At 44.8% G+C, this 14,092-nt stretch overlaps 2 protein-coding genes across 3 annotated transcripts; both read left to right on the top strand.

Annotated features, from left to right (window-relative positions):
- The first annotated feature begins 1,132 nt into the window (after positions 1-1,132).
- On the top strand, positions 1,133-5,811 carry LOC310918983 (putative 2-ketogluconate reductase). Its single transcript, XM_083878058.1, has 6 exons — positions 1,133-1,224; positions 2,127-2,511; positions 3,137-3,308; positions 4,285-4,463; positions 4,970-5,066; positions 5,471-5,811. The coding sequence occupies exons 2-6, from the start codon at positions 2,130-2,132 to the stop codon at positions 5,622-5,624; spliced, it is 984 nt and encodes a 327-aa protein (XP_083734184.1). The 5' UTR covers positions 1,133-1,224; positions 2,127-2,129; the 3' UTR covers positions 5,625-5,811.
- A 451-nt stretch (positions 5,812-6,262) lies between these two features.
- On the top strand, positions 6,263-13,828 carry RBFA (ribosome binding factor A). Of its 2 annotated transcripts, none has more exons than XM_083863624.1 (7): positions 6,263-6,381; positions 7,348-7,393; positions 7,995-8,171; positions 9,447-9,559; positions 10,306-10,390; positions 11,995-12,065; positions 13,103-13,828. In XM_083863624.1, the coding sequence occupies exons 1-7, from the start codon at positions 6,272-6,274 to the stop codon at positions 13,494-13,496; spliced, it is 996 nt and encodes a 331-aa protein (XP_083719750.1). In that variant the 5' UTR covers positions 6,263-6,271; the 3' UTR covers positions 13,497-13,828. The 2 variants fall into 2 exon arrangements, with proteins under 2 accessions (XP_083719750.1, XP_083719751.1); XM_083863625.1 differs by lacking the exon at positions 6,263-6,381 and adding an exon at positions 6,564-6,619.
- The last annotated feature ends 264 nt before the right edge of the window (positions 13,829-14,092 follow it).

The following is a 14,092-nucleotide window of genomic DNA, read 5'->3' as shown; positions in this document are numbered from 1 at the left end:
ATCACTTCAGCACAGCTTTTGTGAGCTGAGAACTGAAGCTGTACTTCCCAGTCCCCATCACTGGGTATGGAGATCAAAGGAGCTCCTCCCCTCTACTCTGTTCTTGTGGGATTCTACCTGGAATGTTGCATCCAGCCCTGGGGTCCTCAGCACAAGAGTGATGTGGACCTATTGAAGTGGGTCCAGAGACGGCCACTAAGTTATCACAGGACTGGAGCACCTCTGCTCTGTAGGGAGACTGCTGGTTCAGCCTGGAGAGGGGAAGGCTCAGAGGAGATCTCATAGCAGCCTTACAGTACCTAAAGGGGGACTACAAGAGAGCTGGAGAGGAACTCTTCACAAGTAGTGACAGGACAAGGAGAATGGCCTTAAATTGAAGGAGAATAGGTTTAGATTAGGTAGTAGAATGGAGAAGGTTAGGAAGAAATTGTCCTCTTCGAGGATGATGAGGCACAGGAACAGGTTGCCCAGAGGAGCTGTGGATGCTCCATCCCTGCTGGTGCTCAAGACCAGGTTGGATGGGGCTCTGAGCAACCCAATCTAGTGAAAGGTGTCCCTGCCTGTGGCAGGGGCTTTGGAAATAGATGGGCTTCAAGTTCCATTCCAACCAAAACCATTCTGTGATATAGAACAAGTAACCTTGTCAGAAAAATTCTCACTCGTTCTCAGCTGAAATTTGCACACCTGCCTGTAGCTGGGATAACATTTCAGTGTCCAAGCACCTGAGCCTGCCCCAGCGGCTTAGCTCTCAAAGAGAGTTCTTGACCATATTCCTAGAATCGTATAGGTTGAAAAAGACCTTCACGTGTGCAGTGAGAGCTGTCACTGGTGTCTGTCCGTCAGAGACAGCTCTTACATTAATTCATGTGCACAGAGTGTAATGCCCAGCAGAAAGACCAGACCACGCCCGCTTTTCAAAGACAGCGCGGAAAACACAGCGCGCAGGACGTTAATGCAAAACCCCGACTGTGCTGAAATCAGAACAGCACAGAAACCCTTCTACAAAACCACACAACCTCTCGTGAGCTCCCGTTGCCCTCTCTCGGCTCCGCGAGGGATGGGGGTGCCCCGTGCCCCGTGCCCGGCACCGCCTCTCCTCCCACTGGCCCCGTGCGGGCGGCCGCTCCCGCTCCCGCTCCCGCTCCGCCCCCGCCTGGAGCGCCTGGAGCGCCTGGAGCGGCCGGGAGAGCGGGCACGGCCGGGAGAGCGGGCACGGCCGGCGGGGTGAGTGCCAGCGGCACGGCGGGGCCGCCTGTGCCGGGGGAACAGGGCTCCGAGCCTCCGGGAGGGACAGGGCTCCGGGGGTGACTCCGGCCGTGCGGGGCTCGGGGCTCCCGCGGTCCTGCGAACCCGCCCGGGCTGGGATCGCGCCCCTTCCCAGCCGTCCTTCAGGGCCGCTCCAGCTTCCCCTTGTCTTTAGTCGCAGCCCAGGCCCGCCGGGACAGCGGCACACGCTCTGCCAGCCCCGGGCAGCGAGAACTTCCCGGGGGCGGGGCCGGGAGCGAACGGAGCATCCCTCGGGCTGGGGGCGGCGTGGGGGGTCCCCGCTTTAACCCGAGATCACAGCCTTGCCTCCCTGCAGAGTCAGCTGAGTGAGGAGCTGGCAAACCACTGAAGGAGACGGAATAAAAAAAAAGGGTAAACTTATGTTCAAAGTTCATAGTTGACAATTTATAGCTCTGTTACATTAAATGACATTTTTACTGAGATAATGTCATCAGTTATAATTGCTTAATATAATTGCATAAGTGGCAGAACTTGCGGACTAAAAGGTACCTTTCCACTCACATGGCCACAATCTTAAATTATCAAGACTTTGGCTTTAAATGTTGATCATTGAACAGGAGTAACAACGGGTTGCTCAATTGTTTAAGTGCTAGCATACTTAGTATGCCAGAAATGTTTTATTTTCTTATTAACAAGATTATATAAAAATTGAACATCCTTCTGAGTAACACAGGAAGAACCCAAAAGACTTCTGCATGTGGGAGTGGTTATCTTTAGCCAAATCCTTAATCAAGTGGGAAAACAGCATGTCATTGAGCCAATCAATTCCTGGTTTGTAGAAAAAAAGGTATAATGGATCACTTCAGACCATGTCCTTTTGGTTCTCTTTGCTTTGGTAGGGCATGGAGGGTCAGGAACTGCCCTATGTGCTAGTTGACTCTATAGGAGAGAAGGTTGGAGTATATAAAGACCATGTTGGATTTCTGAAGAAACGTTTTCATCTCATCACCATGAAAGAATATCTTGAAAACAAGACAGTTCTCAGCAAAAAGATCAGAGCTATCTATATGTGGTATCACAAACCAGCTATTAATGAAGAGCTGCTCCAGAGCTTGCCTAACTTGAAGGTAGTTGCCAGTTCTGGAGTGGGAATAGATCACTTGGACGTGAAACTCCTCTCCAGCTATGGTGTGAAGGTGGCCAATACTCCATTTGTCGTTTCCACTGACACTGCAGACATGGGGATGGCTTTGTTGCTGGCATCTTCCAGGAGAATTGTGGAAGGTAATAACTTAAATGGTCTTAGTCTTTTCATAGAAAAGATGACTTTGAAACATGCAGAAAATGTGTGCTGATGAAAAAGTAAGCTTAAAACTAGAAATATGGGAAACAGAGGAAAAGGAAGAAGTTAAGACAAATCTGTCCTGTTGACAGTACCTATTTCCAAACCAGCATATTGGTAAGGTAGAGTTGTTCCTTCTTTGGACAGCTCTAAATGCAGGCCTCTTCTCCCTCAACCCACTGCCACTTATTCATTGTACTTGTTCATTGCAGTCTTGCTTTTCAAGCTATAAAAAAAGGGGATTAAAATAATGTATTTTAAGGAGGCTTGAAGCCTGTCTTTGTTAAGCTGCGGTGTATCTGAGTCATTAGGAACAAGCCGTCCAGAAATCTGCCCACCGTGCTCTGTGTTTCTTTTCCCAGCCAACCTTGGTCTATCTGCAAGGAAGCTGGGAACCAGATGGCCTTACTGCTGCTTTGGCTTTAACCTCCTTCCCTCCTTTCTTGCCAAAGAAAATTGCTCCTGTGCTTCTGCCTTGTCCTGCAACAAAAATGTGTGTGTAGGGGGGAGATAACCAGATGCTGGACCGTCACTTGTGTTACATAATTCTTCTTTTGCTCTTCCAAGGCCATCAGATGGCAGTCTCCCCAGACACAGAGTATTTCCCTGCTGACTGGCTGGGGGTTGAGGTTTCTGGAGCAACCCTGGGGATCGTGGGAATGGGCACCATTGGTTACAAAGTGGCTGAAAGAGCCAAAGCCTTTGAAATGAAGATTTTGTACCACAACAGAAGCCAGAGGTAAAACTGGTTGCAGCTCCATGGCAACGCTATTTTGTCACTGTGTTTATGTGTTATTTGTACTTTTCACTGTGCTTTCACTTTTTACGGTGCTCTTTATTTTAAGTGAAAAGTACATACACTTGCTTCTAGGTGGTCATTAATTTCCTAGTTTATACAAAAAGAAAGTCAGGAAGGAATGGGAGAGAATGTTCTCACTGCTCTCCACATTAGTTGGGGCTCCCCAGTTCTTCCTGCCATGGTGGTGACACTGCAATGGACTGGAAAGGAGAAAACTGGGAGGATTTAACTCCTGTGGTTTAGGTGAGGCAGGGATTCAGGCAGAGATATCTCACCCTTCCAAAGCTATGTGACAATAAAGGGCCAGTCCTGCCAGTCTGTTTGCTGTCTTTTAGATGAGTTGTATGTGCCCCTGGGCTCCCATCAGGCCCATTCCATTCTTTTCTTTTGTGGGAATGTGATGAGAGCCAGCCAACCACATCCTGACAAGATCAAGTGCACCAGCAGGTCCTGCAGCGTGTGGTTTCAGTGCATCAGCACTGATGCACAGCACTATCAGACTGTTGCTGACGTAGATTTGGGAAGATTTAACCCTTGCCCTGTCTCGTGTGTTTCCTCAGTAATTTTCACATGACTTACTTAATTTTCACAGGACATCACTCTTGCTTTTGGGTAGGAAAAGAATCCCCATTATAAGCAGAAATTATGACACAAATGCATTTGGTTTATCATTTATTCAGTGTTTACATGATACTCATTCCTTACTTTCCATCCCCACAAGTGTAGTACTGCACATTTGTGTACTGTTCACTTGGTATTGTGGGAAATAGCTTGACCTTTGTGTTTACTGAGTTTCAGACAAACTGCTTTGCACTACACAGTGAAGATAACAATAAAGAAACATTTTCTCCACTGGCGATTTGATATTTTCCTTGTTTCTTGCTACTGCAGTTTAATTTTGGGATTTTCCCTTCAGAAAAAAGGAAGAAGAAAATGCTGTTGGAGCTGTTTACTGTAAGAAGATAGATGATTTGCTCCAGCAATCAGATTTTGTGTTGCTGGCTGTGAACCTAACACCACAGACACACAAACTGATTGGGAAGAGGGAGCTGGAGCTGATGAAACCCACCGCCACTCTAATTAACATCAGTAGAGGTAAGGTGCAGAATAAACAAAACTGCATTAAGGTTTGCTGGCCTAACAAGTCCTGGGAAAACCTCTAATATAGAGTCTGTCCCTCTGAAATTTTCTGTACATTTTCTGATTACTAGTTTAGACACCATGGTCATATCTCAGTAAAACATTTAAGTGTTCCTGTAATAATGAGAAAGTAGGTGTCGCTCAGATGTTAGTGAACTTGGAGTGTTAGAAGCCCATTTGTATTTATATATCTCCTATTTAGCCTTTTATTTATTTAATGCAGTGTTTTTTCTCACATACATTAGGGTGGCACAGACTGCTCTGATGCCTGGCATTATGTTTCATGCTGCTAATTCTCTGATGCACATACCCAAGCTTCCCTCTCCCACTCCACCACACTCTGCTGCTGCAACTGCAACCATGGTCTTGCCCTGCTGTTTGCCTGACCACTGTGCCCAAAAGAATGCTGAGAGGACAGTACAGACCATGAAAATAAACATGTCCTTCTTACTGTGACCCAGGTCTGGTAGTGGATCAGGATGCTTTGGTGGAAGCCCTTCAAAACAAAGTTATTAAGGCAGCTGCTCTGGATGTGACATATCCTGAACCTTTGCCAAGGTAGGACGTGTTTAAGTTAAATACAGAAGAGTGTATGTGTGGTGTTCAAACTGAGTAAAATTTTGTGAGCATGTGAGAAGTTGCATGATTTTGTTAGTAGGAATACTTGTATGTGTGCTAGTGGTACATGCACTAGTCCTGCTGAAACCATGTCCATAATCCTTCTGTCCCAGCCAAATAAAATCCACACTCACTCATTTGAAGGATTTGTTGCATAAAGCCCCACCAAGCTGGCAGCACTTTGAACTCCTCTGAATATGCTTGGGTCATGAAATTAGGTGGTTTTTTTGTTTTTTTTTTTTTTTTTTCTTTTTAATTATTATTTCCCTGGCTGCCTGCAGGTGACAAAATAACAGACGAATGTGCTGTGAGCGACTAGCTGAGCATTTCTTTTCCTCTCCCAGGGATCACCCCTTGTTGAAGCTGAAGAATGTTATAATAACTCCGCACATTGGCAGCGCCACCACGAAGACGCGCTGGGTGATGATGGAGGAGATGGTGGAGAGCATCGAGGCCGGCCTGGCGGGGCTGCCTGTCCCCCGAGAGGTGCTGCCCTAGGCCAGCCTGCCTTTGGGATTAATGCCATCCCTGCAGAAACAGTCATTCGATCACTTTTTTGTGTAATTATCCCACAGTGTTAACATATAGAGCACAGGTTTAATTTATTTAAATACCCAGCAGCGGTTCTGCGTAGAAAACTGCAGTGTATCGTTTTGATCTTCAATGGAAAACTCCAGAGCACAGAGTCTTGCCTCAGTGTCATTTATTTTCCTCACCTCCCCTCACAACAACTGTCCGCCGCTGCAGCAGCGAACTGCAGGGACACTTCAGTGGTGTCTTGTGGGGACCGCCTGGCACAGCCACAGGCCGCCCTCCAGCCGCAGTCCCGACCCCTGGGTGACCCTTGGGTGACCCCTGGGTGACCCTTGGGGGACCCTTGGGGGACCCTTGGGTGCATGTTCCCTCCCGGGCCTGGGTGCCGTACACGGGCTGTGCGAGTGTGGAGCCCTGCCCGGCCTGAGGGCGGCTCGGCCTCTCTCCCGCCCTTCTCTCCCTCCTTCCTTCCTTCCTTCCCTGCCCGGGGCGGCCGGGGCTCCCTCAGCCGCCGCCGGGCCCTCCGTGCCGGCAGGGGGAGCCGCAGGGGAGCCGGGGCTGAGGGGGGAGCTGCCGGTGCCGGTCTGACCCCACCCGGGTCCAGGGCAGCGATGTGGGGTGCCCGGGTGGCCGCGGTGCCGGGGTGGTGCCGGGCCCTGCGCAGCTCCGCAGCCCTGGGCGGCCAAAAGGAAATGCTGCGGAAAATGCTCCGCAAGAATAAGTAGGTGCGGGGCCCTCCCGGAGAGCGGGGCCCGGCCGGCGGGGCTGTGGGCGCTGGGGCAAGGGGAGCAAGCTGGGTAAGGGGGGCGCTGGGGCTCCCGCTGCCCCGGCACCGCGGAGAGGAGACACCGGCCCCGAGCCGCCGATCTGGGCTGGTCGGTAGCGGCTGAACATGAGCCCGGGTGGCCGAGAGGGCAAATGGCCCTGGCCTCTGTCAGCAATAGTGTGGCCTCTGTGAGGTGAGGCCCGCCTCGAGTGCTGTGTTCGGTCCTGGGCCCCTCAGTACAGGAGAGACAGGGGCCGGGGAAGGGGCCGGGGCACCAGTGCTGTGAGGAGCGCCCGAGGGAGCTGGGGGTGTTCAGCCTGGAGAGGAGGAGACTTCTCTCCAGCGGGGACCTTATCGCTCTCTACAGCTGCCTGAGAGGAGGGTGTAGCCAGCTGGAGATCGAGCTCCTCTCCCAGGAAACAAGTGACAGGATGAGAGGAAATGGCCTCAAGTTGCACTAAGGGACATTTAGATTGTATGTTGGGGGAAATTTCTTCACTGAAAGGGAAGAATGGTCAAGCAATAGAACAGGATCCCCAGCAAAGTGGTGTAATCACTGTCCCTTGAAGTGCTCAGGAAACATGTAGAAGTGGTGCTTTAGAGACGTGGTTTAGTGTTGGACTTGGCAGTGCTGGGTTAATAGTGGGACTTAATGATCTTAGCCATATTTTCGAACCTTAATGATTCTATTAATCTAAAGAAACCCGAGAGCTATTCTTTTCCACCCCACTGCCATCTATGTGCAGCTTCAGCTGTGGATGGGAAGCGTTGTTCCCCCCACCCCAGCTGTGAGGAGAGCTACTTGCATGAAAACCTGGGTGTTGTGGTGTGCTTTCAGGCAGGTGGAATATTAATTACACAGGGAATCCTTATTCCTCTGAGCTGCTGAAAGATAAGGCTGGTTTCCTTTCCTTTTCCCAGAAGAAAGAAGCCCTGGTATGACAGCCCTACCCTGGGGTCACAGACGGTAAGTGCAACCTCTTAAAGTGTTTATTTGTGCCTGGAGGGACAGACTTGTGTTTCTGCCATTGATGCTAACTTTGAAGTGTTTTTTGATGGAGAAATAGCAGGATTTGTTGGACAAACAGTAGGGCTCCAGTCTGACTGTGACAGGATTGCCATTTGGCTTCCCTTGGCTGTTTCCTCTTCTGTACTATCTTTCATCCTTGCCAGCATCAATGCTCTCTTGCACACTCCTGAGTACTGATTCACATTAGAACTTCTATGAGTTTAGTTTAATGAATTTTTTTTTATGTTTGTTTTTTCAAACAAGCAAAGCTTTTCAGTCAATACATGCTGTATTTGAGAAAACAGATCTATGGAGCTTTATAACTTGCTACAATATACAAAAAGTACTTTAGAAACTTTGACTGTAGTGTATGAATGTCAAAGATTCTGTGAACAGAAGTATTCTTTATTGAAACACTTGATAAGTAGGACCTATATAAAGCCATCACAGCTGCAATAATGAAATAAGAGCGTACTCAGTAAAGTGCATGAAACTGTATATAGTTACCTAATACAAGTGTGTAACTACTGTTTAATGTGTTGTTTGTTTCTTTTTAAAGTTGTATAAACCATCCAAGTTGGACTTTTTAATGAAAAATGACCAGACAAAAACAAGGAAAGAAGATAACGTGCGGTGCAGAGTCTTGAGCGGCCTTATTCATAAAGCTGTGTTAGAGATGGCAACTACCTGTGAAGTCAGTCAAGAATTTTATGATCTCAAGCTGGAAATCTGCAAGGCAAGTGCCAAAGCTGCAGCTTGTGCTGAGCCACTCTGATTATGTTGTGAGGTTGGCATGGACATGCCAGAGGAGCTCCCCTGGCTGTTGTGATGTGAGCTAGAGGAGTTTTACTGCCTTGCATCTGGTGTGGCAGAGTGCAGCAACATCAGGGTCTGGACTACACATGAGCAGAGCTTTGCCACTGTAGTTCCTGCCTTAGTTCCTGCCTTTGCCACTCTAATGCAAATGCAACTCAGACCAATTAAATGGTGATTCTCCTGATACAACTTTTTTTTTCTGTTACTCTGACATGAACTCTTTGTCTTGCCCTTTCAGGAGGAGGAGCTTGGTTTTACCAACACGAGTGTATCTTTCCAAGAGTCTGTTCTTGCAGCTGTGTGAGAGTTGTCACCTCCTTGTGTCACTCACCAGCAATGTTACTGGCAGAAGACCTAAGTGATGCATGAGATTAGTTAAAAAAAAAAAGGCAAGCCTAAGAAAATGCTATTGTCAAGCCATATCCGAGAAAGAATTGAGATTTGTACATAATTGTATCTAAAGGTGTCATAATTTGTAGATTTGAAAGGGATGTTAAGAGCTCTGATACAGGAACTAAGTCAGTCTCCACATTCTTGTTTGTTGTCTGCAGTTTTTATCTTCTATGTTTGCTGTTCTGTAAAGATTAAATTATACCAGTGTTTGGCTTAAAAGCTTGGTGGACTTAGCTTTGATATTAGAAGCATGGAAAAAAAGGGTACTCATTGCTGCATCTATGATAAAAAGTTTGTCATTCATGACTGAAATAGATGTTTTTGCCAGTTGAATTCATTCTGTTGTCAGACAAATGTTCAAAATTACACGGGCAAGATGAGTCTTTTGGTTCTATGTGTGCAATATCCTTCACAGAGTATTTCTGTCTCTCTAGGCCTTTGAGGATTGCTTGTCTCAGATCACAGGTCTGCATGTGAAAATGCTGGCTGGTGTGGGCAAGACACAGCATTTCCAGGAGGCATTGCTGTGAATTAAACAACTTATAACATGAGAGAGGGAAACAGCCTTCTTCCCAGTACAGTACAGATTTTATAGCTGCACAGTGTTTGTGCTGCACTGGGATGTGGCTGGGCGTAGATCAGTCCTGATTTACTCGTGAATGGGTTCTGGTCTGATATTATTACTTCTGTTATCAAAAGAAATTTTCTAGTAGGCTTTCTGCAATCCATCACAGACTTCCTTGTATATGAAGTGTGTGTGTGCATATATGTCATTTTAAAGACAGATTTGCCTTTTTTACAGGTGTCCCTGTCATCCAACTTCTCAGCGTGCCGTGTGTACTGGAACCCTGCTTCCACTGTGGAGGAGGAAAGTTACGTCGAGAGAGTTCTGCGAAAGAGCGCCCCACGTATCCGGTACTGCCGTGGGATAGACAGGCCACTTCCTGGATCCAGAGCCATTTCTTAAGCTTCTGACAGTCTAAACCTGACCTATTGGGTGCTTTAGGTTCTTAGATACTTGGAGTAGAGCATCTCCTGTGATGAGCCTCACAGGGAAGGGTGATTGCTATCCAGCCAGTCTGTTGGAGGTCCAGGACGTCACCCATGTGGCAGGTGGCACAGAAGCATACTTAGAAAGCTGTTTCCTTTCCCCCTGTTTCCCTAAGCTGTGTAATTCCTGCTCCAGCATACTGCTCTCTTTACTCCACAGCTTCCACTCTTTAGGAAGGAAAGTTGCTGGCTGGGAAGAAGACAAGAGGAGCCCTGTCAGTCCTTCCTGCAGGCTAGCATGTAGGATAATTTGTCTTGCCCTGCCCTGAGGGCTCTATCCCCCACTGCTCTTATCTCTACACTGGGGATAAGGATACCAAATGAAGTGGGGAAAGACCTGTGCCAGACTATGCATACAGATAGGGACAAACCTACTATCATCAATACTCAGCTGGACCTGCAGCCAGTAGTTTTTGTATGCTATGCATTTGATTTGAGGTTCTGCAGTGATGTATTGCTTGGCATTAACCTGAATAGCTCCTCATCAGACTGAAAGTTTTGTAAACCATATCTTTAAATGTACAGTACTGCTGGATTTCATTTAACACCTTTTACTTGTCCTGGAGGTGCTATACTGATACTCACACTGGTGAATGCTGTGTTTTTGCCAGGTATCTTCTGAATAGTCAGCAGATTGTGGGAAATGTACCCCCAGTAGTATTTGTAAAAGACAAAGAAGCTGCAGCTGTAAAAGAGGTAAATCTAATCTTTGACTCAATGTATCAATACGGTAACTTAGGAGAGAGCTGATCATCTAGTTGCTCTACCAATTTACATTAAAAATCAGTCTTTCTTTATAGTTGCAAAGATCATTTTAACAAATAATCTTGAGTCAGATTGATGCCTATATAATATGTAGATGAATTGTAGTATCATTAGGCCAGTGAAGAAATTTTTAAAAATTAAATTACCATTTAAAGGAATAATACAGGGTTGCCTGGTGTATATGATTATAGAAATAAGGTTGAAGGAGCTGTTTTCCACATTTTAAACATTATGTGCTTTTAAGATTCAATTAAATAATCAGTGATTTTTTATTTTTCTCCATATCTTTTTCCATCTGTGAATTGTTAAAATGCTTGTAGGGAAGTGCAGATCTTTGCACAGGGGATGTAGGCTTATTCCTACTACATTTTTTTCCTTAACTGTTAAAGTTGTCTTTACTATTTCATGTTTCCTGTCAAGGTGTTGATAGTTTTAACTAGTTGACATATTACAAGAATACTGATGTTTCCTAGGAACTGGCTGTCATTGAGACTGTGAAGCAAGATCTCTAAAATAGAGAGATTTCCTGAAGAGAAGGTTTACACTAATGAGTAGAATTTGATGAGAAATGTCTCCTCAAGCTGTTGATAAGAACAGAAATTGAAAAGAACAGGTTCATGTTTCTATGCCCTGAAGTGCCTTATTATTTATAATAGTGTTACTGTTACAGCCAACTTCTGTTAGACCCTTAAGGGCTCCTGCAGTGTGCATGAGCAGAGCTGGAAGGGATAAAAAGAATTTCAGATTCTCTGGAAATGCAATGAACTGCTTGAACTTTCTGGGATCAGAAAAATTCCGAGTTTCACAGAAGACAAGTAAAAGCCCTCTTTATATCACTTCTGTCAGGGATTGACATTGAGGAACAGATAGATGGATCATTTTCTCCCACTTTGCAGATCATCATATTTATGTCAATTTTGGTTTTTAAGTATTGTAAGTAAGGGAGAAAACATCCAATTAAACTCCTAGAATAATACACTGGATTAGAAGGGAATTAATGTAAAGAAAAGCGAAATGAAATTTCAAACGAGGAAACTCAAACAATTACATATAGTCTGTAAGCACTGCATATAATAGATTTGCAGCATTTACTGGTTAAAAGGGATTTGGGAACTCCATACTTGCCTATAAAAGAAATGCAAACTTGCAGAAAGGGAGGAGAGTTGAAAAAAATCTCAGTGTAAGGATGTTATGAAAGAGGATTTGCAAGACTGAGCTAAGAACAAATAAACCAAAAAATATGTATGTCAGGCAATCCCTAACCAAGGGTTCATAATGCACATAAGGCAAAAAACTTTGTAGGAATCTCTGGATCCACTATTTGACAAAAACATCCCAGGCAAAAAGTATAAGCAGTTCCATGTAAAAGAAGGGAAAGGCTGTGGTGAACCACTTTTTGAAGTGGTTTTGCAAAATATTCCAAAGATAGAAAAGAATGTATTTGCTGTTTGATACTTTTCTGTTTCTTGTGTAGATGGGAACAAAGTACATTAAAACAGGACCCTTAAACATGTGCTGCCTTCATGTGTTTACAGGTTGAGGACTTACTGGCAATTGCTGATTTTGGACCTCCAGAAGAAGAAGAAACATCTCAAAATGATTCAAAGTGAGTCTTTTTTGTTCAGAATTGTATGAGTGTTCGTTTTCATCTCTGCTGGCCAACTTAAATTGGGTATTATTTGATGTAAGAGAAAGTATATTTTAAATAGAGGTGTACATTCTTACTCATACACCCAATACTTGTTCTGGTATTAATATCATAGTTTTTATGAGGATTTCGAGATTTTTCTAGGATTCTAAGATTTGATGTGTTGATGATAATCAAAATTTTAAAAATGCTCTGCAACAGTAATATTTGGTTTTTTTCACTGGTAATTGTCTCATGAGGATGAAAGCTGCATTTACCCGTACTGCTCTACTAGTCCACTTTTTTCTGATATACATTTGGTATGTTATACATGAATTGCAAGTTTACTGACAAATCTCCCTAAACTAATTTAACATTCTTCTGTGAGGGATTTTTAACCACTGAGAGAGAGGGCTGAACAACCTATTGGAATAGTGATTCTGTGCACTGGATGCTCTCAAAGCCAACAGCCTTTGCACCTGTGTCCTGCAGTCTGTTGGTAGAAATGCCTTCTGTGCCTCAGCATCTCACAGGGTGGTCCATCAGCTGCAAATCAGAAATAGTTTCCTCCGGGAAGTCATTCCTGTGACAGATTTCCCAAAGGGCACCTTCCTCTGTGTCCTGGGGAAATAGTCAAGTCCAGCATAAGGTGTCACATCGCTCTGATGTGTTTTGGGCACAGGCTGCTGCTTCTCCCTTCTTGGAAGAGCTGGGAGAAGTCTTGAGTTCCTTGGGGCTCCCAGGTCCATTGCTAACCTTTGCACACTTTTTCCCAGAGACAAGCAGTTTGGTCTGGCATGTTGTTGCTCTGTTGGCTTTCTCCAATTAAATCTTTTGACAGACTGCCCTCGGACACACAATATGGTGGTATCTCTTCCTTCATTACGTAGGGAACACAGGGTGTTAATAAAGTTAAACTGAAAAATCCAGTTAATTTCTGTGTTACTGAAGTTGTCAAAAATAGAAGTATATATGTGGGGAAAAAGCCAAGCCAATACTTGTTTTCTTTCCCACAGTGAACTCTTCCCTTCAACAACTCAATCTTCAGATTCACCCTTGCGGCTTAATCTGTTTGGTATTGATCATGAACTGCTGAATAAACAGATAATGGACTATAAAAAAATGAAAGCGTTGAGACATACAGAAAACATTGCCTGGACAGAGAAGCAGCAGCAGCAGCTTTCTAAGATTCAAAAGAAAATGAAAAAGAAAAAAGCAAGGGATCCTCCTGACGATGACGATGTTACGCCACAGAAACACTTACTGGACAGATACGAAGCTGATTACTGGGATGATAACACTGAATCAGCCTCAGACTATGAGCTGCAGGATGAATTACAGGAAGAGGTGAATGAATTGGAAGTGGATGATGACAAAACTTCAAGTCAGTCTACTGGTAAACTGAAATGAAGTGAAAAAGCCATTCCCTTCAAAATGAAGGCCGCCAATAACAAAACAAAACAAAGAGACTGCCATAGTTACTGAAAGATTAATTTTGTACAACATTTACCACATTTTCATTCAAACTAATAGATTTGCCACATGTGAGCAGGTTTGCTAGCACAAAGTATGTGAGAAAAACTGCCACTGGTGACGTTCTGTTAAGCAGCTTTCAAGCTGCTGCAGTTGAGGGACTTCCAACCAGAGAGCAGTTTTGTAATGAAAAAATATACCTCTTGCAGCACTGAGTTAAAACTTCTTGCAGTTTGTGTTGATTATTTCTAATAAAATTATGGTTTCTAAATTGCAGAAATTATTTATTTTAATTATTATTACAATTTTTTTTAAGTGACCTGTATAAAAGTTACCACTAAGTGTTGGTGCCTGTTATTCTGATATCAGGAAGGAAGAGGGAAGCAAAATAATGACAGTGGTGTTCAGCTTCATCACACAGAGATGAGGACAGGGTCTTCTCTAGAGGACCAGTCTAATGAGGGAACAGTTTCTACAAGAAGCTGAAGCTCATTGAAATGATGGCCAATAAAGTTACAACCCTGAAAGGAAAA

Source organism: Zosterops lateralis, assembly GCF_965231275.1.
Source record: "Zosterops lateralis genome assembly, chromosome: 1".
Classification (NCBI taxonomy): Eukaryota; Metazoa; Chordata; class Aves; order Passeriformes; family Zosteropidae; genus Zosterops; species Zosterops lateralis.
This window is presented reverse-complemented; position numbering and strand designations above follow the sequence as displayed.

Coding starts and splice junctions, on each gene's coding strand:
- LOC310918983 (XM_083878058.1), top strand. CDS start 2,130: ATGGAGGGTCAGGAACTGCCCTATGTGCTAGTTGACTCTATAGGAGAG. Junction 2,512..3,136: donor TTCCAGGAGAATTGTGGAAG/GTAATAACTTAA, acceptor TGCTCTTCCAAG/GCCATCAGATGGCAGTCTCC. Junction 3,309..4,284: donor TACCACAACAGAAGCCAGAG/GTAAAACTGGTT, acceptor TTTTCCCTTCAG/AAAAAAGGAAGAAGAAAATG.
- RBFA (XM_083863624.1), top strand. CDS start 6,272: ATGTGGGGTGCCCGGGTGGCCGCGGTGCCGGGGTGGTGCCGGGCCCTG. Junction 7,394..7,994: donor CTACCCTGGGGTCACAGACG/GTAAGTGCAACC, acceptor TTCTTTTTAAAG/TTGTATAAACCATCCAAGTT. Junction 9,560..10,305: donor AAGAGCGCCCCACGTATCCG/GTACTGCCGTGG, acceptor TGTTTTTGCCAG/GTATCTTCTGAATAGTCAGC.